Genomic DNA, 26622 nt, shown 5'->3' with positions numbered 1-26622 from the left:
TAGAATTAGAAGAACTTTGCTAAAAGAATAAAAATATATTCTTAATATCCTTTCATGAAATTTGCTTCCTGAAAAACCTTGCTGAACTATGTGACAGTTTAAATAGAAGATATCTTTAGAGAAAAGAATGAATTAAAGACTTTTATAATTTTCCATGTATTCATGGCCCAAAACCCTATCATCATTTACAAAAATTCCTTATTCAAAAAGTTGTGGAAATATTTAATTAAAGTGGAGCTGGTGAGGCCAAACTAAAATACTGATTTGTGTTTGGGGAAAAAAATTTTGTCTCATAGATGCAGTGTCAAATAAGTTAATAGTAGTCAAAGTGCTCACAGAATAGTTTCTTCAGAACAGGAAAGATTTTCACTTGAAATTAATTTAGGAGGAAATTGGGAAATGGAAGTAAAAAGTAAGCTCAATTGGTCTGATTTGTGGAACTATGAATAAGACAGATATTAGGCCTTCAATTTTCTGAAGACACTCTTCATTAGAAAGCACCCACAAAAAGCAAAATTTTAAAAATTCAGACTGAATTTCTGAATGTGAATAAGCCCATATATCATTCAATTCACAGAGTTTAACAAAAGAGTATTCAAAAGAGAAAAGAATTATCACCTGCATATAGTCTTCCTGTGTAACAAAGCCTGATCCAGTTACATCAACAGACTTGAAACTATGTAGAGTTTTAAGAAGTTGTGTCAAAGATGGCACTGGCCAAGGCTGCGCTGCTGCTAGTAAGAATCTGCGCCAGTCGGTAAGGTCTGATTTCACTGTGAATGCAGATGCAAGATTTTGTAACTATAAAAATAAAATAAAAAATATTGTCAAATATGCATGCATCAAGATACACTTTCTACATAGTCTGTATCCTTAGATCTTTTTCCTCTTTGGGATGGACAAGGTTCTACGGTGAGATTTCAAAGACGTGTAAAGGACATATGTCATTAAGTGCAACAGGCCACAGACCACTGTCTGTCACAGAGGCCAGTTGACACCTGCAGTTGGTATCCATCTCAGCAAATACACTGATTCCCTAAACAGGGGTCTATATCTATGCTGCCTAAGAGATAACAGTCCTTAGTATGAGCTAACCCCTGAACCACACTCCATCTGGGAGAGTGCTAGGAACTGAACTGACAATTTAGCCACATGAGGAAAAAGTCCAGTAAATGCTTGGGCCTGTGCCTTGCCCCATTTTGCTTACTTTTATAGGTGTTCAACTTGTTGCATGTGCTTTTTTACCACTGAAGATGCAGTATGTGAACAGTAGGGTGGGGTATGGAACACAAGCAGGGGAATATACGTAAGATCTCCTGACACAGCATTGGGAAGACTATATCAGATGGAGGGAACAAAATTGGCACAGTTCTTTTCTGCACTGCTGATGTGGTGAGAACCTATTAGGTACCTCTACACTATCTTCTGTCCCATATCCAGATCTCCATGTCAAGAGAAGTGCCTAGATTGCTCCAGATTGAAGTTTGAGAAGGAAGGCATGTGTTAATGGAATAAGGGCCTGTGGCAACACAGAGTGAGACAATTTGATAATGTTGTAGATGTCATCTGCCCTAACATTGGCAGGTACAGTACCGCTTACTATAATTTGAAAACTTATTTGAAATTCTATTAACTGACTGAAAGGAAAGAGGAAATGGTGAATGCAGTTCAGAATAGCTTGTGCAGAACAAAGGTATTTCTTAGTTTATGCTTCATGCATTTCCTTTTGTATGTTGTTTTCCCTATAAATTTAAAAGTCTCATTTTAAAATGGTGCTTTTAAGGAAAGGAAATTCTGTTATTAAAATAAAAATAGTACTTAAAAGCACTAAAAGTTCTCAAAGAATAAAGAACATGGGATACACATGCACATGTGCTCCACTAATAAAATGAATGTTTGACTCATAGTTTTCCCTATATAATGAATTTCCTGTGGTAAGATTAGATTTTTATATACTGATGATTACACCTGTGCCTAGTTTTCACTAAACTCAGTGGAAATCCATCATTCATGAACTTTAAAATGGTTTACTCATGGAATTAATCTCTGTGAAGAATACTTGAATACAGCCTTTTCCCTCATGTAAAATCCAATTAAAATCTTAACATGAATCATAGCTGTCAGAAATAATTATCAAAGTATACTAAAACAAGTAAACCTTTCCATCCCATAGGCTTACCAGCAACATCTGAAAGTAAAATTAATCAGATAATTCAGTGATGGAAGATTTGGAAAGACCGAATTCTAATTTTTAATGTTTCTAAGTCTGAAAATCTTGGATAAATAAGTTTAAGGTTATACAGCTCTAAATTTTATTCTCCTGTCTTGGAACAAAGAACATAGACAGACTTGCTTTAAGTCCTGGAAGTGAATTTTCAATGGTGTCTAAGGAACTGATATAATTTGAAAATCGTAAATAAATATAGTGCTTACATAAGGATTTAATTTCCAGCACAGTGACTTCCAGAATCTTCCTCTAGTTAAACTGAAGAATTCTAAGGAAAAACTGATATGCCTTATTACAGTTATTCTCTTGAATTTGTCATAGTAAGGACAATGCAGCATCTTCTGGACAATCCAATACTTCAGTTGAAATGAAAATTGGATTAACTTACATCTGGAAGTGTTAAGTTCATCCATGCATCAGGAAGGCAATTTTTTCCAAGATTCAAATTCAGCAAGTCCATAAAAACATCAATAAATATTTTCTTTTGGATAAAACCTAATATAAAAAGTTAATATATTAAGAATTAAATTTACCATTTTAAAGAGACTTATATCATTGAAGGCGAAAAATTTTTTCTTTCAATAGCCATATGAGAAAATAACTGATTTTGCTGTTATGTACTACTGAAAGTGGTAATATCTTTCAAGTCAAACATAAAATTTTCTGTGTCACTAATCCATTCTGATATAGTCTACACTAACAGTTAATGAGAGTTCACAAATACCAGTCACACACAAATTATATGTATTGAATACCTGCAAACCTTCTCTTTCACTCTGCTCTGTTTTATTCAACCGTAAATGTAGCTCTACTCTTGAAAGCAAGTGTGTGTTAGAGAATAGGATGGAAAACACAGACCACTGTCTGTTAAAGTTTGAAACAAAATAGAATTGCTTTAAGAGCTTCTCAGAATTGATTTCTGGGAGTTATAAATAGCTCCATCAATTTTATTTTAAATAAATCATAAGCAAAAAATAAAGAAGTGCAACAGAACCTATTTTTATTTTTTTTTTAAACAGGCATGGATTTGCTTATAAGCAAACAGAAATTTCAAACTTCCTGTACAGTAAAAAACCACAGATAGATATGACTCTGTCCATTCAGAAATGGACTTTGCTGGCACAGTGAGAATTCACTGCAAAACCTCTGCAAATCATCAAATAGTTTTCTATTGGGAGGGACCTTTAAAGGTCATCTTGTCCAACCCCCCTGCAAGAAGCAGGAACATCTCCAACCAGATCAGGTTGCTCAGAGCCCCATCCAACCTGGCCTTGAACGTTTCCAGGGATGGGGCATCAGCCACCTCTCTGGGCAACCTGTTCCAGTGTTCCACCACTCTCAACAGCCAAACTTCCTGTCGTTTTGAAAAGGCACAGTTGTGCACATTCTAAGGCTAAGAAACTTTTTGAAGTGGAAAAGTGAAATTCATTAAGTTTATGAAGAAAGATTTAAGTGTTAGGAATACTAAAAGTGTGTTTGAATATTAATATAATAATTTCAGCATTCAAAATCAAATTGCCAATTTGAATTAATAGATATACAATCTCTGTAGACTTGTTTGCCTCCAATCAGGAAAAGAGGAGTAATGCCCTCAGCACACCTTAATACAGCAGAGAGACTGTATACATATGTAAGACTGGAAAGCAGAGTTAAAAAATAGATCTGGGAAGCTTTAAGTCTGTTGGGACAGGAAGAAGGAAGGGAGAAACATCTAGACTTGAAGCCTTATGTTCTACAATAAATTTCAGCATGAAAGCAAAAGCTGGGAAAAAATATTGGCAGTCTGATAGGCTATGGTCCACTAAAGAGTCAGTGAATACTTTATATTAAAATAACAGGAAAAGTTTTTACATCTTATTTGCAGTCTCAGATTTCCTATTTCTTTACCAGGAAAAGCCCAGCTATCATTATTTTTAGTTCATATTTTACTAATAATTTCCCTTTCCACATGTGATCCCTAGTACTCTGGCAATTTACCTTCTTTCTTTCACATTATCTTATGGTTTAAACTGTTCAATTCATATTGTGATATATGACTATAAAAATGTTGTTCTGGCATTTCCTACAAGTTTCTTAATTTCTAAAACCTAACTGAATTTGGTTTTTTTCTGCACAAAATTCTAAAAGGATACTAATATCCTCAAGTACTTTTTGTGAGGCTACATGACTTCAGAAACATACCAAAAAAGTATTTGAGGGGCAAGGAAATTAAAGATGTTGAATCAGGAGATAATGCCTGAAATGGGATTAAAAGATTGGAGTCTAAAACATTAATCACTATTTATAGAAATTTGATTACATTGTAGAACATGCTAGAACATAGTTTTCAGGTAAATTTGACACTGGCTCATGTAAGCTAATGGAAAATATTAATTATTGTTAGATATTTAAACACTGTCAGGTGATCTGCAGTGTCTACTGATTTTTCTTACTCTGGTAAATGTGAAGAAACAATGCACTCTTTCATTCACAGCTAAGCTACTTTCTATCTATTAGTTATAGAATTGCTGATGTGCTGTAGGGTAATTTCTCTTCCTTTATTACCTTCTCCTGAAACATCTGATGCGGGGCATTCCAAAGTGTCTTCAAAAAGTTAGAGTAGTTCAAAAACTTCAAATGTATTGTGACCTAATTCTTCCTCATGACATATCATAAGCATATAAGAAAGATAGCAAATAACTTCCCTCAATGTATTTTTAGATATTTTACCTAGATTTAATGTATTTGTTTTAATATTATGGAATATGGAACCTCTTTTGCACATCAGAGTCAAATCAAGAATATCAGATTCAATACAAGACAAAAGGTGATTCAACAGATAAATTCAGTGGTTGCCAATGCCACAGAACTGCTTTATAATCATGGAGAGAAGCTATAGGTGGGCAGCCACCCAGATGGTGCTCAGAAAATAATACTAGTGTCGGCAAATGGGGCTCTGCAAGTGCGAGGAAATAAGGTCCTCTGGGAAAGAATGAGAAAACAATTCCCAGAATCGGATTTCTCGACCCAGCAAGGCTGGTTTCAAAACAGGTATGGCTTTTCACAAAATCTTCTTGTTAAGTCCAAAAAACTCCAAAACACCAAACCCTTCAGATTTTTGTAGAATGATGTAGAAGAGCAACTAACAAATGTGTAGAAACATTTTAATTAGAAGAGATAGCAAGCATTTTTGAAGAAGAAACAGAATTCCAAAAGATTTTGAAAATCTGGAGAGATGGTCAAGATCAGTTAGTAAATTTTATCAAAAACAGATCAAGTGCTTTGAGGAAACAAACTGCACAAATTAATACATTTATTACATTGCAGATAAAACCAATCAGGAAAGGACTTCAAGCACGTTGGAGAACAGGATAGAATTCAAAGTGAAGTTTACAAATTGGAGATAGGGTATGGGATAAAAAGGGTGTTATCCAATAGGAATAAATGTCAAGTGCCATACTGGGCTGGAATAATAAAGTGCATAAATGTCATAATCAGAATCTTTCTGTCAAAATAAAATTTCTGTAGAAAATCTTCAGTTCTAATACTAAAAATGTGATGGTGCTCCTGTGTACCATGGAAATTACTTCAAAGCTATAGATTAAAAATATATTTTTGTTTCATACTTTGGTTTTTGTTTTCTCCTGTTGGACATTCTGGGGATACATTTTCAAACTTCTAATCTCATAGAATCATAGAATGGTTTGGGTTTGAAGGTCATCTAGTCCATCTAGTCCAACTCCTGTGCAAGGAGCAGGGACATCTTCAACTGGATCAGGTTGCTCAGAGCCCAGCACAACCTGGTCTTGAATGTCTCCAGAGATGAGGCATCAATCACCTCTCCAGGAAACCTGTTCCAGTGCTTCACTACCCTCATTGTAAAAAAATGTCTTCCTTCTATCTAGTCTAAATCTACTCTCTTTCAGTTTAAAACAATTACCCTTTGTCCTGTTGCTACAGGCCATGCTAAAAAGTTTCTCCCCATCTTTCTTATAAGCCCCCTTTAAGTATTGAAAGGCCACAATAAGGTTTCCGTGGAGCCTCCTCTTCTCCAGGCTGAACAACCCCAACTGTCTCAGCCTGTCCTCACAGGAGAGGTGCTACAGCCCACTCATCTTTGTGGCCCTCCTCTGGACTCCCTCCAACAGGTCCATGTCCTCCTTATGTTGAGGGCTCCAGAGCTGGATGCAGCACTGCAGGTGGGGTCTCACGAGAGCAGAGTAGAGGGGGAGAATCACCTCCTTTGACCTGCTCGCCATTCGCCTTTTGTTGCAGCCCAGGATGCGGCTGGCTTTCTGGGCTGCAAGTGCACATTGACAGCCCATTTTGAGCTCCTCATCCACTAGCACACCCAAGTCCTTCTCTTTAGGGCTGCTCACGTTCCATTCTCTGCCCAGCCTGTATTTGTGCTTGGGATTGCCCTGACCCATGTGCAGGATCTTGCACCCCTCAAGCCTGTCAAGGTCCCTCTGGATGGCATCCCTTCCCTCCAGTGCGTTGGCTGTACCACACAGCTTGATGTCATTGGCAAACTTGCTGAGACTGCACTCTATCCCACTGTCCAAAAATGTTGAACAGCAGTGATCCCAATACAGGACCTCTGAGGAATGCCACTCATCACCAGTCTCCACTTGGGACATTGAGCCATTGATCACAACTCTTTGAGTGTGGCCATCCAGCCAATTCCTTATCCACCAAGTGGTCCATCCATCAAATCCATGTCTCTCCATTTTAGAGACAAGGATGTCATGTGGGACAGTGTCAAATACTTTGCACAAGTCCAGGTAGATGACATCAATTGGTCTTCCCTTATCCATCAATGCTGTAACCCCATCACAGAAGGCCACCAAATTGGTCAAGCATGATTTGCCCTTAGTGAAGCTGTGTTGGCTGTCACCAATCACCCCCTTATTTTCCATGTGCTGTAGCATGGTTTCCAGGAGGATCCACTCCATGATCTCGCAAGGCACAGAGGGAAGACTGACTGGCCTGTAGTTTCCTGGGTCTTCCTTATTTCCCTTTTCAAAAATGGGGATTATGTTACCCCTTTGAGTTGGAAGCTCACTGGACTGCCACGACTTTTTAAATATGATGGACAGTGGCTTAGCAACTTCATCTGACAGTTGCCCCAGGACCTGCAGATGCATCTCATGAGGTCTCATGGACTTGTGCACCTTCAGGTTCCATACATGGTCTCGAACCTGCTCTTCTGCTACAGTGGGCAGTTCTTCATTCTCCCAATCCCTGCTTTTGCCTTCTGTGATTTGGGTGGCATGGTTAGAGCCCTCGCTGGTGAAGATTGAGTACTTCAGCCTTCTCCATGTCCATGGTAGTCTGGTCTCCTCCTTCTAGAGAGAGCCTACATTCTCCTTTGTCTTCCTTTGATCCCTGATATACCTAAAGATTTTCTTGTTGCCCTTGACATCCTTGGCCAGATCTAATTCTGTCAGGGCTTTAACCGTCCTTACCTTCTGATCCCTGGCTGCTCGGACAACCCCTCTGTAATCCTCCCAGACCACCTGTTGTTGCTTCCACCCTCTATAGGCCTCCTTTTTGTTTTTCAGTTGGTCCACCATGCAGGCCTCATCATAGTTAAAATCTTCCCATTTGAAAACTTTGAGGCAGAAAAATTTGGTATTACAAGACTTAACAGAAAATTCTTAGAATTAGCAATGCTGCATATCTAATAAGGTACTCTGTATAACATGTATCCTGGTGCTTATTAGGTGAAGTATAACTAAACCTCTTTGTTATGTGAGAAATAGCTAATGAAGACATTTCAATAATGGATATTTATAGTCAACCATATAAAGCACAGCACTGATGTCTTTTTCTGATTCCTACAGATTAACTCTACTTGAGTGGACTAACATCCCTTAATGAGGCATGCATTCAAAACCTACTCTATTTCTGACCTACTACTTAGACCTAGAAGTAGCATAAATATATATTCAAGACATTTTAAAAAAGACTATAAATATGTGTGTGTGTGCACCTGCATATTGTGTGTGTATATATATATATACAGTATACTTTCTGCAATTACAAGACATGTTTTAAATTGAAAGTAGAGAATTGATCATCATTTTGGGAAAGGGTTGATTTAAAGGTGAATGAGCTCTAATTCTTTTCTCCCAAGTTATTTCTAGTTCATCTTCATCACTGTTGGAAGAACTAAGAAGGGTCATTAATGATGTCACTTTAGCTTTCTTTTAATATAAGTCATTGCTTTTGCTTGATGGTAGAAATATATTCTGCCGGTATGCTTTTCCTTCATTGGAAATTATCAAGTAGAAAGTTACATTTAGAACATTTAGAATTATGAAATTATGAAATCAGAAACTTCTCTGAACAATTCTTATTCTCAGCTCCTAAATTAAAAATCAAGAGGGCTGCATTATTGCAACCCTCACTGAAACGTTTTTACAGGAAATAATAGTGTTCCGGCTGTGAAGTATATTAGTTATATTCTGGCTGTACGTGTATTTGCTATGGGAAGACTGATTTGTGCAATTATTAATCAGCAATGGAAAACTGATCTGTTCTGCCCCTGTAGGAAAGTCTTCTGAAGAACAAGTTTGACAAAAATCTGTGAAAGGCCATATTAAACCTTATCCAGACGAGAAAAAAAAAGTAGCAACAAAGACAGATATGGAGAGAAGGTATGACCCAAAATCCATAGGCTACATAAGTCAAGCAGTCATTTGACAGATACATACTCTGATTTTCCACACATTTATCAAAAGAAAATCAGAGTTTCAGAATCAATGAAGCTTCTTGAACTATTAAAGACTAATATTAAAGATGACAGTTAACTCCAGTGGTTATAATGTATTATGACTCAATTAAATGCAATAAACTACCAGATAGAAGTTGTGAGCCATCCCTCTGTCCACACGTCATCAAGACAACAATGTACTCCATTATTTTTGTTCATTGTCTTCAGATTTGTAGAAGTCAGGTATAGAAAGGTAAATGTAAACATCTACTGGTGATTCAGCAGTGAATAGAAAGAAAAGACATATTTTAACATTGTAATACATTATGAAAAAAAAATTGCACATATTAACTCTGCAAGGTATTCTGTTAAAGTGTCCGTGTATGATACAAGAAGATTGTGAAGTAAAAGCTACCAATTTTCATCCAATCACTTCCACAGAGACTCTACAAATCAAACTCAGAGGAGTAATCTGATCTTCCACTTGTCATCATATCACCTCCCTGTAGTCTTCTGTTTCTCAGCCAAGTAGCATTCCACAAATGAATAGCTTTCTGAGGGTCAAATTTTTTTATATCTGGAGAGCTCATCTGAATTATCATAAGATCCGTCACACTTTCAGACATTAGTTTAGAGTGCAAATGCATCATGGTGAGTTTCATTTGACTGAAGCCTCGCTCTGTTTCAGCTGAACTTGCTGGCAGAGTCAGGATCAAATCTACCAACATCAGGATGTTGGGATACTTCTTAGAATAATCTGAGTTCACTGAATCCCATGTCAAGGTCTGGATGTTCTGAAATCTAAAAAGCATGGTAAAAAGTATAATCATAACTATCACTGAATGTATTTCCATAATCCTTTTCAGTAAATCAATAAACAGAAACAAATGCAGTTTTCTTATTACCTGTTATATAGCTCTAATTTCAACATGCTCCATTCCGTTTCTACTTGATCTATTTTCACACTAGCAGCTTCTAGTACGACTTCATAATGTTTAGTCAAGACAGACACTTCCTTTTCACCAAATTCTATAATGGAGGCAAAACAAAAACATTTTTATGCTTATAAAAATTTAGAATGTGCACTTCAAGGAGCCACTATCATAGTTCTATACCTTGTTTCATTTTGTCAGGCCATAGTTTAAAACTTCCAATATTAGTTGCTCTCAAAACATCTTGACTTGCATCACAAAAGCAATGACGTAGCCTCTTCACCAAATTACTTAGTACTTTGGCTCGTACTGCTGAAATATTTCCATTTCCAACAAGCTGGTAACCATGAAGGTGCTGAATGGTCTCCATGAGGCCTTCCTTTGGACCACGTCTGAAAGACACAGAATACAAAATAATATATAATATTATTTTATTATATTCTAAGAGATCATGGCTGAGTTGTTAGAAATGCCAGACCTTGTTCGATACATGTGGAATGTTTCCAGCGTTGACTGCACGGTTACAAATATATCTGCAATGGAGGAATTCTGATCCAGAGTAACACATGACAGAATGCTGAGGACATTGATGACATCCAACAAGAAGTGTGAAAACTTGACTATCTCCATTTTCAGAAGGAGGTGTAAAAGACCTTTGACTTTCTGACGGTTTGAGCCTCTTGAATGTCTTTCAGTCTGGAAATTAATATAGAAAAAGGAAGCATCAGGTGTGTGGATCAAAATTAGCCATAGCAATTAATTTTTCCTGAAGTTACATGCAAATTTAAAATAATTTACCTTACTCAGATGTAGAACAATTGCAGGATAACCTTTAACGAGAATTTGTAGAGCTGTTTGTAGACGAGGAAGCCACTGGGAGCCTCCAATGCGAGAAGGAATAGCTGGGCGTAACTTAATGGCTTCATATGTGGCTTTGAGATTATTCTTATTTAGAGGTGAGTTATGATAAAAGTAATACATATTTCTCAAGACATTGCTTAAGATTTTGTACAACTGAATATTTTTCAGTGCTCCTTTGTAAGTCAGCTTTAGGCGATGAGCAAAACAATGCACAGACTGTACACAAGGCTGAACATCCCTCAGAAGTTTAGCTACCCCACTGTTTTCTCCTACCATGGCATCTGTCCCATCGCTTCCAAACCCAACTAATTTTCTTGACCAGTCTTGGCTAGCCAGATTCAGCTGAAGATTTACTTGTAATGTTTCCTCAATTGCATTTTTTATAGTTGACGCATCAGTTTTGTGAACAGGTTGAATCCCAACAATCTGGCAATGGACTTTTCCTTCATTTGCAAAGCGTATGTAGACAACTGCAGCTGCTTTGAAGATACTGTTTGTGACTCCATCACTAATGACAGAAAAGAATTTACATTTCTCCAGTTTCTTTTTCAAAGCTCTTCTTTCTGCCTCAGCAATAAAATGTATAAACATTCTTGCTGACTTGTCATTTCCAAATACAGAACCAATATCCACTCCTTTCATATTTTCTAGTTTGAACATCCAGTCAAGGTCTGTAAAGGGACAGCCAGATTTAGCAACAGCATGGTATGTCCTAAAAATATTTTCTACTTTTCCTAATCCTATGGAGTTCATGCTCTTCAGCATCTGCTCAGCAGAAGCTGTATCTGTTGAAGCAGTACTGGCAGCTTCCATGCAGGTAGCCCAGGCATGAGCTTCACTGCTCTGGTGTGTATTTATAAATTCAAGTTTGAAGTCATCAGTGCCAGAACAAAAATTATGAATGTTTTCCCCCAAATCTACATTATGCTTACGACATGGTGCACAAAACATTATTCCCCTTTCATCATCATATTTTAACCAAGAATATTTTGTTAGCCATATTTTTGGAAACTGTCGATTTCTCTTTGTTCTCTGATGTTCCAAATCTTTCTTCTCTTTCCCTGCGTCACCACCTTCTCGCTTGCTAGAAGAATTACTCTTGCTTTTAAATTGCTTCAGTGCTCTTATGGCTATAATTTAAAAAGAAACAACTAAATACAAAATAGCTTTTTATTTCATAAATTATCAATTGTATATTTTCTTTCTTTGGTCTATATTTATTTTGTTAATTTGGGACTAGACTATTGACTTGAAATAAACAGCCATGAAAGAGAACAAGGAATACTGACATCTCCTCTTAAATCACTGGGAGGCTATTCAGGACCATTGTAAGAAATTTTCAGTTTTGGTCCAATTTCCTTTTAACAATCAGAAGTTTGTCAAAATGTGTTACCAGTAAAGTGCAGCAGTATACATTTTTGAAACAAGAGAAAAACAGAGTTAGAGAGTGGAATTCAGAATGGCCTTTCAGGCAAAATGTTTCCAGACGATACTACTGAGGTCACAAACCTATTATGATGCCCATTACACCTAACAGAAAAGTTAATTTGGAGCAAGTCTGTAAAAATATAATCAAATACCTTCACAGAATGCGTAAGATATTCTACAGCATACGTAGCTGACCTGGTCTTCTTAAAAAGATATTTATCTGCAGAATGATTTTATCAGAGAAAGAGGAACTGTATAAGCTTCACATTTTGTTCTCAAAATGGAAACATTCTTAAAGCATTGAGATTGTTCTCAATATTATTCTCCCAACTTGTGCTCACAATGGTCATTCAATGAGGCGAAAGAAGAGTTCCTCTTCATGTTGATCGAGATCTTAATACTTGGATATATATACTCAAGTGCACAGAAATATATCCAAACATGTTAAATGTTTCATAGAAGTAATTGGATAAACAAATTTTAAACACTGTAGGCAGTTACAGGTTTCTAAAATTAAATAACATACATTATTTAGTAAGAGACTTAACAGGAGGTGTAAGTGAAACTAAGTCAGCAGAATTACCAAATTTTCCACTATCTGTAGGAAGAGCTATTGTATCTATTCAGGGGGTTGGACTAGATGACCTTTGAAGGTCCCTTCCAACCCTAACCATTCTATGATTCTGGATCTCTGATTCAGGGCTTTATATCCTAAAAGTTTGGTGTCTTCTATCTATATCGTTTGTCTAGTATAAGATACTTCATCTGTCTACAAACATAGTCTTTGTTATTTTCCAGTTTTGAAAAAAGCACATTGGAATGAAATTGAGTCTTAGAAAAGACAAAAGTTAAAGATGACAAATTTATTTCTACACTCACATAAGAACTTCACTCCCTATTCACATCAAAGTCAGATCATGTGAGTTACTATTGTAAGCTTTTGAATTATTTCTACAGAAGTTCTTGTGAAGAGATAACATAACCTATAGACACTATTCAAAGGTCAACATATAATTCTGACTGTTGCAGTCAACAAAATGTTCTATTAAAAAGAAAAAATTTCAGCTGAACTAGATGCACACTTTAATATGCCTATCTGTTCCAAATCTAGCAACACAGTAAAACTCAATTGACTCTTATAAAAAGAAACAGCAATTCAATTTGGTCATTGGCTGTTCTCTATGTTTGCCAAATCTGAAATGAGATTAGGCAAAATTACTGTGGATAGTTCATATCTAGGCAGACAATTTTACAGTTTTTTAAATATGCATTTTAAACATTTTTTGGATATTGAATATAGAAATCTTTAAAGCATGACTAAAGTTTTTTCTGATTAATAATCAATTTTATAATTCAAATTGAAATGGTTCACGAGAATCACAACTGTGAAAAAAATTAATAAAATTTAAAATTCCCGTGTGTAATTCAGTCATAAGATGGAGAACAAAAGTCTGGGATTGAATCTGTTTTGATTTGTTTGGTAGTCCAAAAGATTACCAAAATTGCATTCTCTGAAGCATCTTTAGAAGAAAATGGAGAAATTCCAGATGTATGCTAATTGAATTGATAACAGATGTGGAGACAGGAAGAATATAGTGCTAAAGGGAATCAAAGGGGATGAGATCTAACTGATGGTTAATTTACTTTTGTGGATAAGAACAGAACACATCCAAAGATACTGTAGAAGAGAAAAGAAAAAAAAAGTGTTAGTAATTCCATTTGCCATGGTTCCTTTTATGAAAAACAGGCACATTCCTGACATAATATATTAAAGCACTGCTAACAAATTGATCAAAGGAGTTAGTGAAGTTAAATACTGCAGAGCCACCTTGAGTTCTGGCAATGGCACTTGGGAGAATAAAAAATTAATAATTTAAATATTTCCTTATCAAATGAAAGACTGTGTCAGTAGGTAGGAAGGTCCAGCACAGGTCATATTTTCTGTCCATTGGTGCTTATAATGGTGAGTAATGTGTTTCCATCAGGAACCAAGCGTGCAGGATAGAACAAAGTTGTCTATGATGAATCAGCAGTTCTTGAATACTTTATATTCCTAGGAAACACAAAGCTGTTTGCAGTATTTATAAGATTTCTTTTGCGAATACCAAATAATTTTGAAGTATGTTGGTACTTCCATTTTTGCTTTCATTTTGGCAATTTGTTAAACATAGCTTGAAAAGACAATCTTTTGACATTAGCCAAATACCCTTTGAGAAAACTGTTTAGACGTTTATTTTTTCCAACATAATAATTTCTTCTTTGTTACTTTTTGTTTTGCTTGGGTTACTGGGTAAAATTCTTCATCATGCAATCTCAATAATGCTATAGAAAATAAGCCAAATATTCAATTTTCAGAACAGGAATTTTGCTATTCACATAGTACAGAAGATTACAGAAGATTGGAAGATTTATCCTATTTAAATAGAATATGGCTTATAATCTATGCCTCATGTGCTTGTATGAGTAGATTTCCATTATGAATGCTCAGAGGACTGGTCAAGTGAGTAAGAATTAGAAGACTAAGATGTCTGGCAACAAATCTAGATCTGTTTAGAGATTCTCCAAGACAGGGATTAGTTTTTTTTTTTTTTTTAAATCTCCTTTGGAGCAGCTATCCAACAGTTTTACTGCCAGTGTGCTGGGTGCTTTAGTGTTTTTCCTTTTGTTCAGTAAGAGACTGATGACTGAGGAGGCATGCATTTTCTGTTGAGCATTCTATAGAAAAGAGAGACAGAAGGATGTGAAAAAATTTGCCTGATGTTTTAGGAGAGGAGAGATTTAACTCTTCCTGTAGAGTCTCTAAAATGAAGAGGAATGGTTGCCTTAGGAAGTCTGAGTTGTGATTCATACAGTTTTAAAGTGTGTAAGAAAATGGGATAAGTATTTTAAAGATCACTCGCATAGCTTGTGCTTCCCATCCTAATTTGGCTATCCAAAAAGGCAAATGTCTTGACTTAATAGTCACCAGACAGTAGAATAATGCTGTTGCATGTTCTCTGGGACAATGGTAAGGAAAACGGAAGCATTGCACCCATTTTTTAAAAGGGTAAAAAGGAGGATCCAGGGAATTACTGACCTGTTAGCCTCACCTCTGTGCCTGGGAAGATCATGGAACAGATCCTCCTAGAAGCTGTGCTGAGGCACATGGAGGACACGAAGGTGGTTCAAGATAGCCAGCATTGCTTAATGAGGGGCAAGTACTGTTTGATCACCCTAGTGGCCTTCTAGGATGGAGTGACTACATCAGTGGACAAGGGAAGACCTATGGATGTAATCTAGCTGGTCTTCTGTGAGATCTTTGACATGGTCTCACACAACATCCTTCTCTCTAAGTTGGAGAGATATGGATTTGATGGGTGGACTGTTTGGTGGATGAGGAATTGGTTGGATGGTTGCATCTAGAGGGTAGTGGTCAATGTCTCAATGTCCAGATGGAGGTCGGTGACAAGGGTCTGTACTGGGACAAGTACTGTTTAACATATTCATCAATTACATAGACAGTAGAATCAAGTGCACCTTCAGAAAGTTTGCAGACAACACCAAGCTGAGTGGTGCAGTCGACAACTCTGAGGGATGGGATGCCATCTAGAGGGACATGAACAAACTCGAGAAGTGGGCTCATGTGAAATTCCTGAGGTTCAACAAGGCCAAGTGCAAGGTCCTGCACACGGATTGGGGCAACCCCTGGTATGAATACAGGCTGGAGCATGGAGGGATTGAGAGCAGCACTGCCGAGAAAGACTTTGGGGTACTGGTGGATGAAAAGCACGAGCTGTCAATGTCTGCTTGCAGTCCTGAAGGCCAATTGTATCCTGGGCTGCATCAAAAGAAGTGCGGCCAGCAGGCCAAAGGAGGTGATTCTGCCCCTCTATTCTGCTCTGGTGAGACGCCACCTGCAGTATTGCATCCAGCTCAGGAGCCCCCAACATAAGAAGGGCGTGGACCTGTCAGAGCAAGTCCAGAGGAGGGCCACAAAGATCATCAGAAGGCTGGAGCACCTCTCCTATGAGGACAGACTGAGAGAGTTGGGACTGTTCAGCCTGGAGAAGAGAACGCTCCAGGGAGGCCTTATTGTGGCCTTCCAGTACTTAAAGGGGGCTTATAAGAAAGATGGGGAGAAACTTCTTAGCACGGCCTATTGTAATCGGACAAGGGATAATGGTTTCAAGTAAAAGAGAGTAGATTGAGACTAGATAAAATGAAGAAATTTTTACAATGAGGGTGGTGAACAAATGGTGTAGGTTGCATAGAGAGTTGGTAGATGCCTCATCCCTGGAAATATTCAAGGTCAGGTTGGACGGAGCTCTGAGCAACCTGATCTGGTTGGAAATGTCCCTGCTACATGCAGGGGGGGTTGGACTAGATGGCCTTAAAAGGTCCCTTCCAACCCAAACTATTCTGTAATTCTATAAATGTTTACTCCCTCTGGAGAAATAATCCCTGTGGTCAGTTAATAATGTCTAATTTCATATTTATGTTGATAGATTCCAAGCTGTCTTACACGATTAGGTTGATAAGAGCAGAACCAAGGTGTGAGAATGTGTATTAATTTGTCAGACATCAGTAACATTCTAGGAGTGGTATGGCAAAGCAAAATCCAGAGGTTAGTTCTCAAAATATTTATCAGAAGCTGAAGTAGCTAGAGTATTTTTTGGTCAACAGCTTTGTTCTTTTTATAAAGTTAACTCAGGAGAATGATTACAGTTATTCCATTGAAGCACTGAGCAAGACAGTATTTTTCAGAGGCAGACTTGTCACACTTAAGTGACACACTTAAAGTAAAACAAAACACATCTATTCTTTAAATGTTAAGATTCTTTCAAACAAAAAGACAAGACTGTTACAACAGTGGTTTAATTCAAGCCTTTTTATTTTCTTTGAGTATTTTCAAATCGATAACAAAGCTGGCCAGAGTGCATACACATGATTCTGAGCAGTTAATTAATGTTAACTAAAAAATCTAGTGGTTGTAGGGTCCTTCTACAGTCACTGAGGAGAAGCTGATTTCTTTCCCGAGGTCAGTTCAGATGCTAGGGTTGAATCATACTCTGAAGCTACTAACTACATTCAGTATTATTTTGCTATACTATAGGTTATCAGGGTTAGTTTTTCACTTCCTTGTTTCTCTACCACATGATCTTTTCTGTCACTTTCTTTTTTCCCATCTGTCATCTTTCATACTTCTCAGCTTCTCCTCAGAGTAAGGTGTGTTTTCCATAGTAGGCCAGATTTAGCTCAATTTATCCGTTTGTTTCTTCTTCAGTGTTTGTTTTTCTTGATTCACTCTTTCCCAAGTCTCGCATGGAAGCTATAATTGTTTACATCTGTTCCTTAACTGAGCAGGGAGTTCTTGAAATCACAGTAGATATAATAAATCTCAGAATTGTATCAACACCACTGTCCTCATATGCATACATACTAATTCTTTATATTCCTATTTCTCTCACACTGATGGTTTTAGAAAAGTATCAGTCCTCCAAAATATAAGCTTAACTGGAAAGTGATTTTATAACTACGGCATCACTGATTTGATTAGTGTATATTTTGATGATTGGCACCTAAGTAATGAAATATTGAATCTGTTCCAATATTTTGAACTTGTCAGAGTAGCATACTTCTATTTATTGATATTTAAAATACATTTGAAGGTACTAATTGTACATTCATATGCAAGGGTCTGCTCAAGAAAAATCATCAGGGGAAAAGCTTTTACCAGTTACGCCTCAAGATCCGCTTCCTGCCGTTCCTGAGGCACCACCACCGATTGAACCAGGATCGGATGAATATATTTATGTAGATGAACCACTTCCAAAGGTACATTCATTCATGATTTAAAATCTTAGGTATCAAACTATATATTTTCCTCAGTATTTTGTGCATATTCTGCATAAACCTTTTGTCTCATTGCATGTGTGTACTCTTGAGTATTTTTTAATGAAATATACACTAGCACTGTATTACAACTATCTAAAAAAACACGTAACAGTTTCTACTCAAATATATAAAATAGGGAAACACGCTTTAAAATTTTGTTCATTGATTTTTTTTCAATTCTTCACAGTGATGGTGAAGAATAGCAGATGGATGCCAAAATAACAATACTTCTTAATATTATGAAATACAAGCATAGACGTACTGGCTCAGTTTCCTGTCTCTGACAAGGGCCAGTTGTGCATCTTGTAGAAAGAATGTAAGAATGGGAAGAGTGTGCACTGATCTTTCTCCTAGGATAATTTTTTCTAACACATTTTCCCTGAGGATATCTTACTAGCTTATAAGAAACATGTGGAGAAACTTTTTAGCAGTGCCTGTACTGACAGAACAAAGGGTAATGGTTTTAAACTAAAAGAGGGTAAAATTTGACTAGATAGAAGAAAGATATATTTTACAATGAGAGTAGTGAAGCACTGGACAGGTTTCCTGGAGAGATGGTGGATGCCCCATCCCTGGAAACATTCGAGGTCAGTTGGATGAGGCTCTGAGCAACCTGATCTGATTGGAGATGTCCCTGCTCCTTGCAGGGGGATTGGACTAGATGACCTTTGAAGGTCCCTTCTAACACTAAACCATTCTGTGATTCTACAAAAATAAGGTCCCAAAAGAACTTCTACTGTCTGGTAACTGTTAAGTCAAGATACTTTTTGAATACCTGCGGAAGTCATCTTGGATTATTTTAGTGAATATAATATTTTCAAGAAGATAGTATTGTAGAAAGATAAAGATTTTATTTTATTTTAGCTAGTTATTTCAAATGTACAAGGAAACTAGTTGTTCTGTCTTAAACACATGAAGAATATTAGAGTTTGTACTAGACAAAATTTTTTAGTTATAAATATTGTAATGAATAAATGACTTAAAACCAAAAGAAAATGTTTTAAGTAGAATGACTAGTTAAGCTGGTGTCTGTGTTTCACCTCTATGGCACTATCTAATGATTACAAATGTACAGATTTCTAGTTTCACATGGCATTATATATGCAATACTATCTGCTACTTCAATCTCTATAGAAAGTTTGGAGTGCTCACACACACCCCTATGCTCTTACACTAAATGTAAGATGATAAGCATCTCTCTAAAGGAACACTGTAAACATCTTTCTGCCTAAAACAAGTTGATGCTCAAAACCAAAGTGGAATTTCTCCATAAATATACATGAAAAGTATTTCTGAATAAAGAATTAAATTCAACTTAATTGTGCCTTTGTGGTCTTATTATGTTGGAAGAGTTGGATCCAAAATTGTAAAGATGTGCTTACACATTGACTTTCACAATCTTAGTGGCAATCATACTAAAATTATAATTATAATATGAAACATTGGTAGTAATGAAACCCTCTGCCAATATGTGTTTAACTGCTTTCCATCACAGCTTAAGACTGCCCTACCTGAATTATTTTATAACATTTATACAGCAGTATTAATTTTTGCAAGAAAGTCTTTTCAAGCATCCTAAGCCTAAGGTTCCCGTAATTAGAGGGTCGGTACATAATAAACACATGTACAAAGGAAAAAAAAACACCTCTGAGCTAACACTGGTAAATCACTGAAAACAACTGCCACACATTGACTTGTAGAATATAATGGTTAATAGTTATAATAGACCCTATATAACAGTTTCATGAAAATACTGATTTCTTTTAAAATGTGTTTTAAAATAATATGGCTTCGGTGTTTGCTGAGCTCTGCATTAGTAAATGAGTTAAAGACTTGCATGTGAAATTATCTTTAAGCAAAATAAGCATTATACTTACCACTCTTACAGTTACAGAAACACCTGTTAGAGGAATATTAAGTACAAGGTCTTGAGGATATAAAGCCCATAGCAAAGAGACTAAAACCTTTCAAGTAGCCTGGTATTCCACATTTTTAATACTATGCACTATGACATTGCTTTTGTATCTAGCACGATCTTTAATTGTAGTATGATCTTTAACAATGTATGTAACTAATGTTTAGTAGCTCCCAGCAGTTACTTTAAATTTTAAGTTGGTAACTGACAGTCCTTCAGGAATTAAAAAGAAAAAAAATTCTTACCTTTAGGTGCCACCCGTAGAAACTGCTTATGAAGTGCTGTAATTTGTGAAATAGTTAGAGTATCACTTCCAGAGGTCTCTACATTTGGAACTGGCGGTGAAGGAAGAGGGTCAGGAATCACTTTCACATCACTGCCGATGAAGAAATCTGTTTCTTCTAAAGTAATTTCATATTGAATTTTGCTAGAACTCTCAATGTGGTGTCGTGCAACCTCAATCAGCTTTTCAACACTGTGAAAGTGTAAGTGCAAAAAAACTGAATACTTTTAATACACAATATTAATAACTTAGATTCAAATTTTAATTTGTTTAAACTCTAAGAGCTTTCCTGAAGTAAGAATTACAAATCCTCCGTGTGAATTCTGTACTCAGCAAAATCATTATGATATGTACTCCTCTTCCAGCAGCAAGAAATCTTTTCACTGTGGTAAGAAATGTACATAAAGGCAGATCTAACCCACAGAAGATACCTGATGGAAAAATATGAAAGAGTAAGACTTTCTTTATTCCATAAATTTTATAGGGGACACATAGATTTTATAGGGCACACATGTTCCATCAGTAATAATCCTGTAGCCTATCTCAATGCCTTGTCTTTTGCTTTGCCCCTAAATCCTAGATGTACAAAGCACTTTCTAGAGTAGCATTGTGGAAGGGCATACAAACTCCTGTTTCAAGCGTAAGGAGTACAATTTACACAGGGAAAGAAGTTTGCTGTCCTTGATGTTCAACTAGACCCAGGTTTAGCCTGAGGTGTTAGGTCAAAGGACATGATGTTCTGTAAATGTTGTGTCTTTTGTACCTGTTGTTACTGTTAGGAGAACAAATAAAACTGGCTGGCAGGCAGAGCTCAGCCTCTTTGAGCTACTGTCTGTTAAGAGCCTTCACATCCTACATTCATGTCTCTTGTCTTGGACTTGCCTAACATGGTCCAACTAGCACTGTCCCAGGTATGCTTCAAAAGTTAGTAAAAGCCAGAAACATTTTCCAAAAGGCAGCGACCCCATTCTTTTGGAGAGTAATACTCTAATGATATGGACATAGGCCATTCTATGCCAGATGGCCTAAGCATCATAGAGTGGTCCCAAGCACATTTTATTTACTAGAACAGAAAAACAGCAGATAACTTTTTTTTTAAATGGAAATTGAAATAATTTTGATGGTGATAGTAACAGTAGGTGGAATTTTGCAGCATGTGTAAAACACAGGAAATAAAATAACCCCCACAAGCCAAAGTTACAGAGGCCACTGAAACAATACAAAGGCTTCTACTAAATGGAGCAACAGGTTGGAAATGGAAATACTGCTGATGCTCATAAATCTGCTACATCTGTAGTCCAGAAAAACAGCAAAACTGATTATTACCTCTACTATTTCCAGCAGACCTAATCATCCAAGAAATTAGTTATTTCCATTCAAGTATTTAAGATAAAATTAAATTCCAGTTCATGAAATGAAATTCTATTTTCTACATTTTTTTCCCCAATTATTTGCTTCTATATAAATAACTACTGGGAATAGTGAAAAAAAAAGTTCCTGTTTAGAATTGGATATACATTACCTGGACATTTCTGCCAGGAACCTGGATCCAAGCCACTTTTCCATATCTTTATAAGCCTCTTCTGCTTTCCTTGTTAGCTCTTCAACAAAAGCTAAAGCTTTTTCTTTTATAAGCTCTAGTCGAGATTTCGTGGCTACCTCTGTTTAAACAGTAATGTCGTAATAATTAATATTTATAAAATTTGAGGAAAATTCTCAGTCTAAACTGCCTGAAGTTTAACATGTTAACCTGTACTTAGGTTGTAAAATATTTATTTAATTTCTCATATTCTTGAACAAATTATTTTTCAGAATCACCCCTATTGTACCATGTGTTTTTAAAAACTGTGTATTCTATAAGCACCGGAATTCACAAGGTAAAAAATATCTCAATAAAACTAATACAAAAGTGCAGGGGATGTTTAAATAGATAGTAACACAGAACTAAATTAACACTACACAACAGACTTAGAACCTTAATGATGCAAAAGCGAGTACCCTGTTATGGATAAATTTTAAAGAAAATACAACTAAATCATTATGTATGTTAATCATAATAAAAGTTTGCTTTTCTGTTTCTAATCTCCAGCCCTTTAAAATTAACCTCATTGGCTTTGCTTCCTACATATGATTATTTTATACCTTAAAACTCAGGCTGCATTAGGAAAGAGTTTGGTTAGTGAGCACTACGAAAATAATTCACCTCTACCAAAATTATGCATAGAGTAAACCAAATTTAAAAATAATCAGTCTCTCATTGAGAAGCTAATACTTTAAAATAAGGAGGTAAAAGGACAAGAAATGGGAACATGTTAGCAATGTCCAAAGTGAAAAGGATGACAACTGGATGAAAATACATCTAAGGTAATATATTGAATGCACTGAAAGACAATCAGAGCCTTACAAAAGAAAAGTAAAAAAAAAGAGGATCAGTAGCAAGGGATTATTTACAATCCTGAAAGCAAATTCAGCATTCAAGTTGATTTTTCTTCATATTTAACCTTCTATAGTACAGAATCTTTTAAATAATTAATATTGTATAGTAACTGGTACAGTGAATTAGAAGTTAATACTGTAAAATTATTTACATTATAATCCTTCTTCTATACACTTCTAAGTTTTCAAAATACTTAGGTTTGAGGCTGAAACTTTCTTTAGCCAACCAATGTAGAAAGATAGATCCTGAAAAATACAAGGCATGTCCTTTTAATGTTATTTCTCAGGCAGAATATAATGCAACACTGTACAGAAAGAGTTGACATTCAAAATTTTGAACATAAAATGGACTTGGGTCTCACAGAAGGTTATTTTATTTGATGGCGTGTTGGTTTTGTTTAGTGAGGGAGGCTGCAGTGGCAGCTTCTGTAAGAAGCTGCTAGAAGTTCCGCCTTTGTCTGGTGTACTTGTACGGGCCTAGGGCGGACCTACTACTGGCCAGGGCCAAGCCACTTGGTAGCAGAATGTTCAGTAGTAACACCTGTGTGATAACATATTTAAGAAGGGGAAAAATGAAAAGAATGAAGACATGAAGAAGCAGAAGTGGGGGCAGAGACGGGGAGGTGCCTTGCCGCCCTCACCCTCTGGCCTCCCGCCGGGCGGCTGACTGGGCCTGACTCGGCCCGGCCCGGCTGCAAGAAGTGGAGAGGAGAGGAGATGTGAAGAGAACCTGAGAGGCGTCTGCCTGAGCTGGTTATGAAGAATTTCTGGTGAGAGGAACGGCTGCAGACGCCAAGGTCAGTGCAGAAGGAAGGGGAGCAGTAACGCTGCTCCCGGCAGATATTCCCCTGCAGCCCGTGGTGCAGCCCATGGTGAGGCCGGCTGTGCCCCTGCAGCCCATGGAGGCCCACGGAGGAGCAGAGATCCCCCTGCAGCCCGGGGAGGACCCCACGCCGGGGCAGGCGGGTGCCTGAAGGAGGCTGTGGCCCGTGGAGGGCCCGCTGGGGCAGCTGTTCTGGAAGGACTGCACTCTGTGGAAAAACAACACACACTGGAGAAGTTCACGAAGGACTGCAGCCTGTGGGAGGGACCCCATGCTGGAGCAGGGGAGGAATGTCAGGAGGAAGGAGCAAAGGAAAGTGACAAGTGATGAACTGACCATAACCCCCATTCCCTGTTTTCCCCCGTGCTGCTTGGGGAGGGGAAGGAGGTAGAGATAATTGAAATGAAGTTAAGCCTGGGAAGAGGGAGGGGTGGAGGGGAGTTGTTTTTGTTCTCTTCCTCATTATCCTGCTTTGGTTTTATTAATAATAATAAATTAATAGTTTGCCCAAGTCGAGTCCGTTTTGCGCACAGTGGTAACTTCAAAGATCTCTCCCTGTCCTTCTCTCAAACCTCAAGCCTTTTTGTTATATTTATCTCTCCCTCATTCCCTCAGAGGGTGAGGGGAGTGAAGGAGAGACTGCATAGCTTGGTCCCGAGTGGGACTAAACTACGGCGGATGGCAAAGATATAACATAAAGGTTCTATGCCACTGAAAGTATCTTAGAGGATGTTTTGTGCCTATCTAGTCACCTTTCTTTAATACAGTTTAAGGCTGCTTTATTTGTGACTTCTCTGCATTTTCTTTGAGTAGCTGCTCTCAGTATGTTACAAAGATAAATGTATGACAATGTTTGTCTCCCTGCATTTTCAGAAGCAGGTAGTGCACAGTCCACTGGTAAAGCTGCTCTCTTAACAGTTGCAGAGTAAAAAGCAAGGCACATTGATTGAACTGATAAATGGAATATGAAATGAACATTAAAAACTGAAAAACTGTCCACCGCTAGTGACTTTGCAGGTATCTAAATATGTATCTGTATAACCAAAAGCACAAGCATCCAGTTACTACAGCTGCAAGTGAAACGATGATCCTTAAATGTACCAGCTATGCACCTGTGCCATTAGAAAATATAGCTCGACATATTTAGTCTTCCTTAGATTCTTGTCTTGGCTTTTTGCTAAACATAACATGAAAATTAAGCAATCTCAGGAAGACCAAACTTGTCAATGAATCACTGAAGTTTGTCTTCATGCTATTAAGATCTTCAAAGTTACTACCGTTCCTCTCTTTTTATGCCAAAATCTTAGAGTACTGATTCCTAAACTGCTTTTGGATTAAACCATGTTGAAAGTGGTAGATGTACAAGCATTTGGTCTGTTGTGGACCTAAAGAAGCCTTATGAATTTGTGTTTCATTCATTAACTGCTATATGCCCTCTACTTTTCATAATAAATATTATGCAAAAGTTAGTCCTGTCAAGGAGGTAACATACATCATGATGGGATTGCCAGCTGTTGCCAAACAGAATCTCTAACAGCTAAGTTCTATGTTCCCTGTAGTGAGAAGAGGTCTTTTTCTTCTAGTTTAAACCTATCTTAAAAAAAAAAAAAAAAAATTCAACCCATTTTCAATTTGGGACTTTGATTTTTCAGATATCTACTTTTGGCTGAAATTGATTGGTTGGCTTGGAAGTTATTGGGTAAGAAAGACATAGAGACTGAAGCACTGAACAATACATAGGTTTTGGAAAGATGTCTGGAAACCAGTTTAGAAGAATAAACACAAAATATGTGTCTTGCTACTTTAATTTGATACAGCTTGAGGAAGAGGGATTCAGAAGAGTATCAAAGAAATATATAATTGCCAGCAAATTCTTTCCTAGATCAAATAATTTCAAAGACTGAATTTGATTCAATTGAATGGACCTGTTAGATCAAGTCCAGAGGAGGGCCACAAAGGTGATCAGAGGGCTGAAGCACCTCTCCCATAAGGACAGGCTGAGAGAGTTGGGGCTGTTCAACCTGGAGAAGAGAAGGCTCAAGGGAGACCTTACAGCGGCCTCCCAGTACTTAAAGGGGGCTTATAAGATGAGGAGAAACTCTTTAGCAGGGTCTGTAGTGATAGGACAAAGGGTAATGGTTTTAAATGAAAAGAGCGTAGATTTAGACTAGATAGAAGGAAGACATTTTTCTTGATGAGGGTGGTGGAACACTGGAACGGGTTGCCTAGAGAGGTGGTGGATGCCCCATCCCTGGAAACATTGAAAGCCAGGTTGGACGGGGCTCTGAGCAACCTGATCTGGTTGGAGATGTCCCTGCTCCTTGCAGTGTATTGGACTGGATGATCTTTAAAGGTCCCTTCCAACCCAAAGTATTCTATGATTCTATGAATACTGAAGAGTGGCTAAACACTTGTGTGAAACTTAAACTCTCATAATGAATACTTGCTTAGTCATGAAAAATAAATGAAATTAAATGAAACAGAAGAGAACAAAAAGAAGAATGAAAAACATTTCTATTTTAAGTGTATTTACTACAAAATCACTGATGACTACAACCCTAAAAAAATTTCTAATTTCTACAGACACTCCTTTCTCTCCTCACCTTTTCTTACTTATCTATCCATTTTCCCAGGAAGAGTTTCTGGCTAGTTTTGACTATTACATTACCTATATTAGAAATAACAATCATCCTCCAATATATGTAATCAAATAGTAACATACCTTCATGTTTCAAGGCACTGAAATATTCTTGCTTTATTTTAAGCATTAGTTCTCGTTTCTTTAATTCTTCTGGGTTTATAGCATCTGGATCGACTTCAGCCACTGAAGGAGCAGAGGGTGGTCCTGCAGGAAAGTAGACCCCCCACAGTCTTTGGACTTTGCTAGTCAGTTTGTGTGTGCGTACACAGGCACTCACAAGACAGCACATCTTTTTAAGTGAAAAATATCACTTTCCAACTTACTTGATGTGACCATTTATAAGAATACTCAGGTGTCTTATGTAAATATAACACATTTAGATTTCTTCAAATGTGACTTACATTTGCAAGACATGCTAAAATTAACACAGCATAAAATTACTGCAGTATATACAATTGTATTAAAATTGGTTAAATAACATCCTAAAATGTATTTCTGAACAGAA

At 37.1% G+C, this 26622-nt stretch overlaps 1 protein-coding gene across 1 annotated transcript in view; it reads right to left on the bottom strand.

Annotated features, from left to right (window-relative positions):
• The window catches only part of SPEF2 (sperm flagellar and cilia associated 2), an 88265-nt gene that overhangs the window by 12534 nt on the left and 49109 nt on the right, over positions 1–26622 (bottom strand). Inside the window, exons 26-30 of the mRNA XM_086770466.1 lie at positions 26199–26300; positions 21740–21878; positions 20180–20409; positions 2616–2722; positions 619–801 (exon numbers count right to left, since the gene is read on the bottom strand). Coding sequence (XP_086626592.1) covers positions 619–801; positions 2616–2722; positions 20180–20409; positions 21740–21878; positions 26199–26300 — 761 coding nt within the window. The remainder of the gene's footprint in view (positions 1–618; positions 802–2615; positions 2723–20179; positions 20410–21739; positions 21879–26198; positions 26301–26622) is intronic.

The sequence above is a fragment of the Chlamydotis macqueenii genome, chromosome Z (assembly GCF_036417535.1).
Source record: "Chlamydotis macqueenii isolate bChlMac1 chromosome Z, bChlMac1.mat, whole genome shotgun sequence".
NCBI classification, from domain to species: domain Eukaryota; kingdom Metazoa; phylum Chordata; class Aves; order Otidiformes; family Otididae; genus Chlamydotis; species Chlamydotis macqueenii.
Note: the sequence above shows the minus strand (reverse complement) of the source record. Positions and strands in the feature narration are given on the sequence as shown.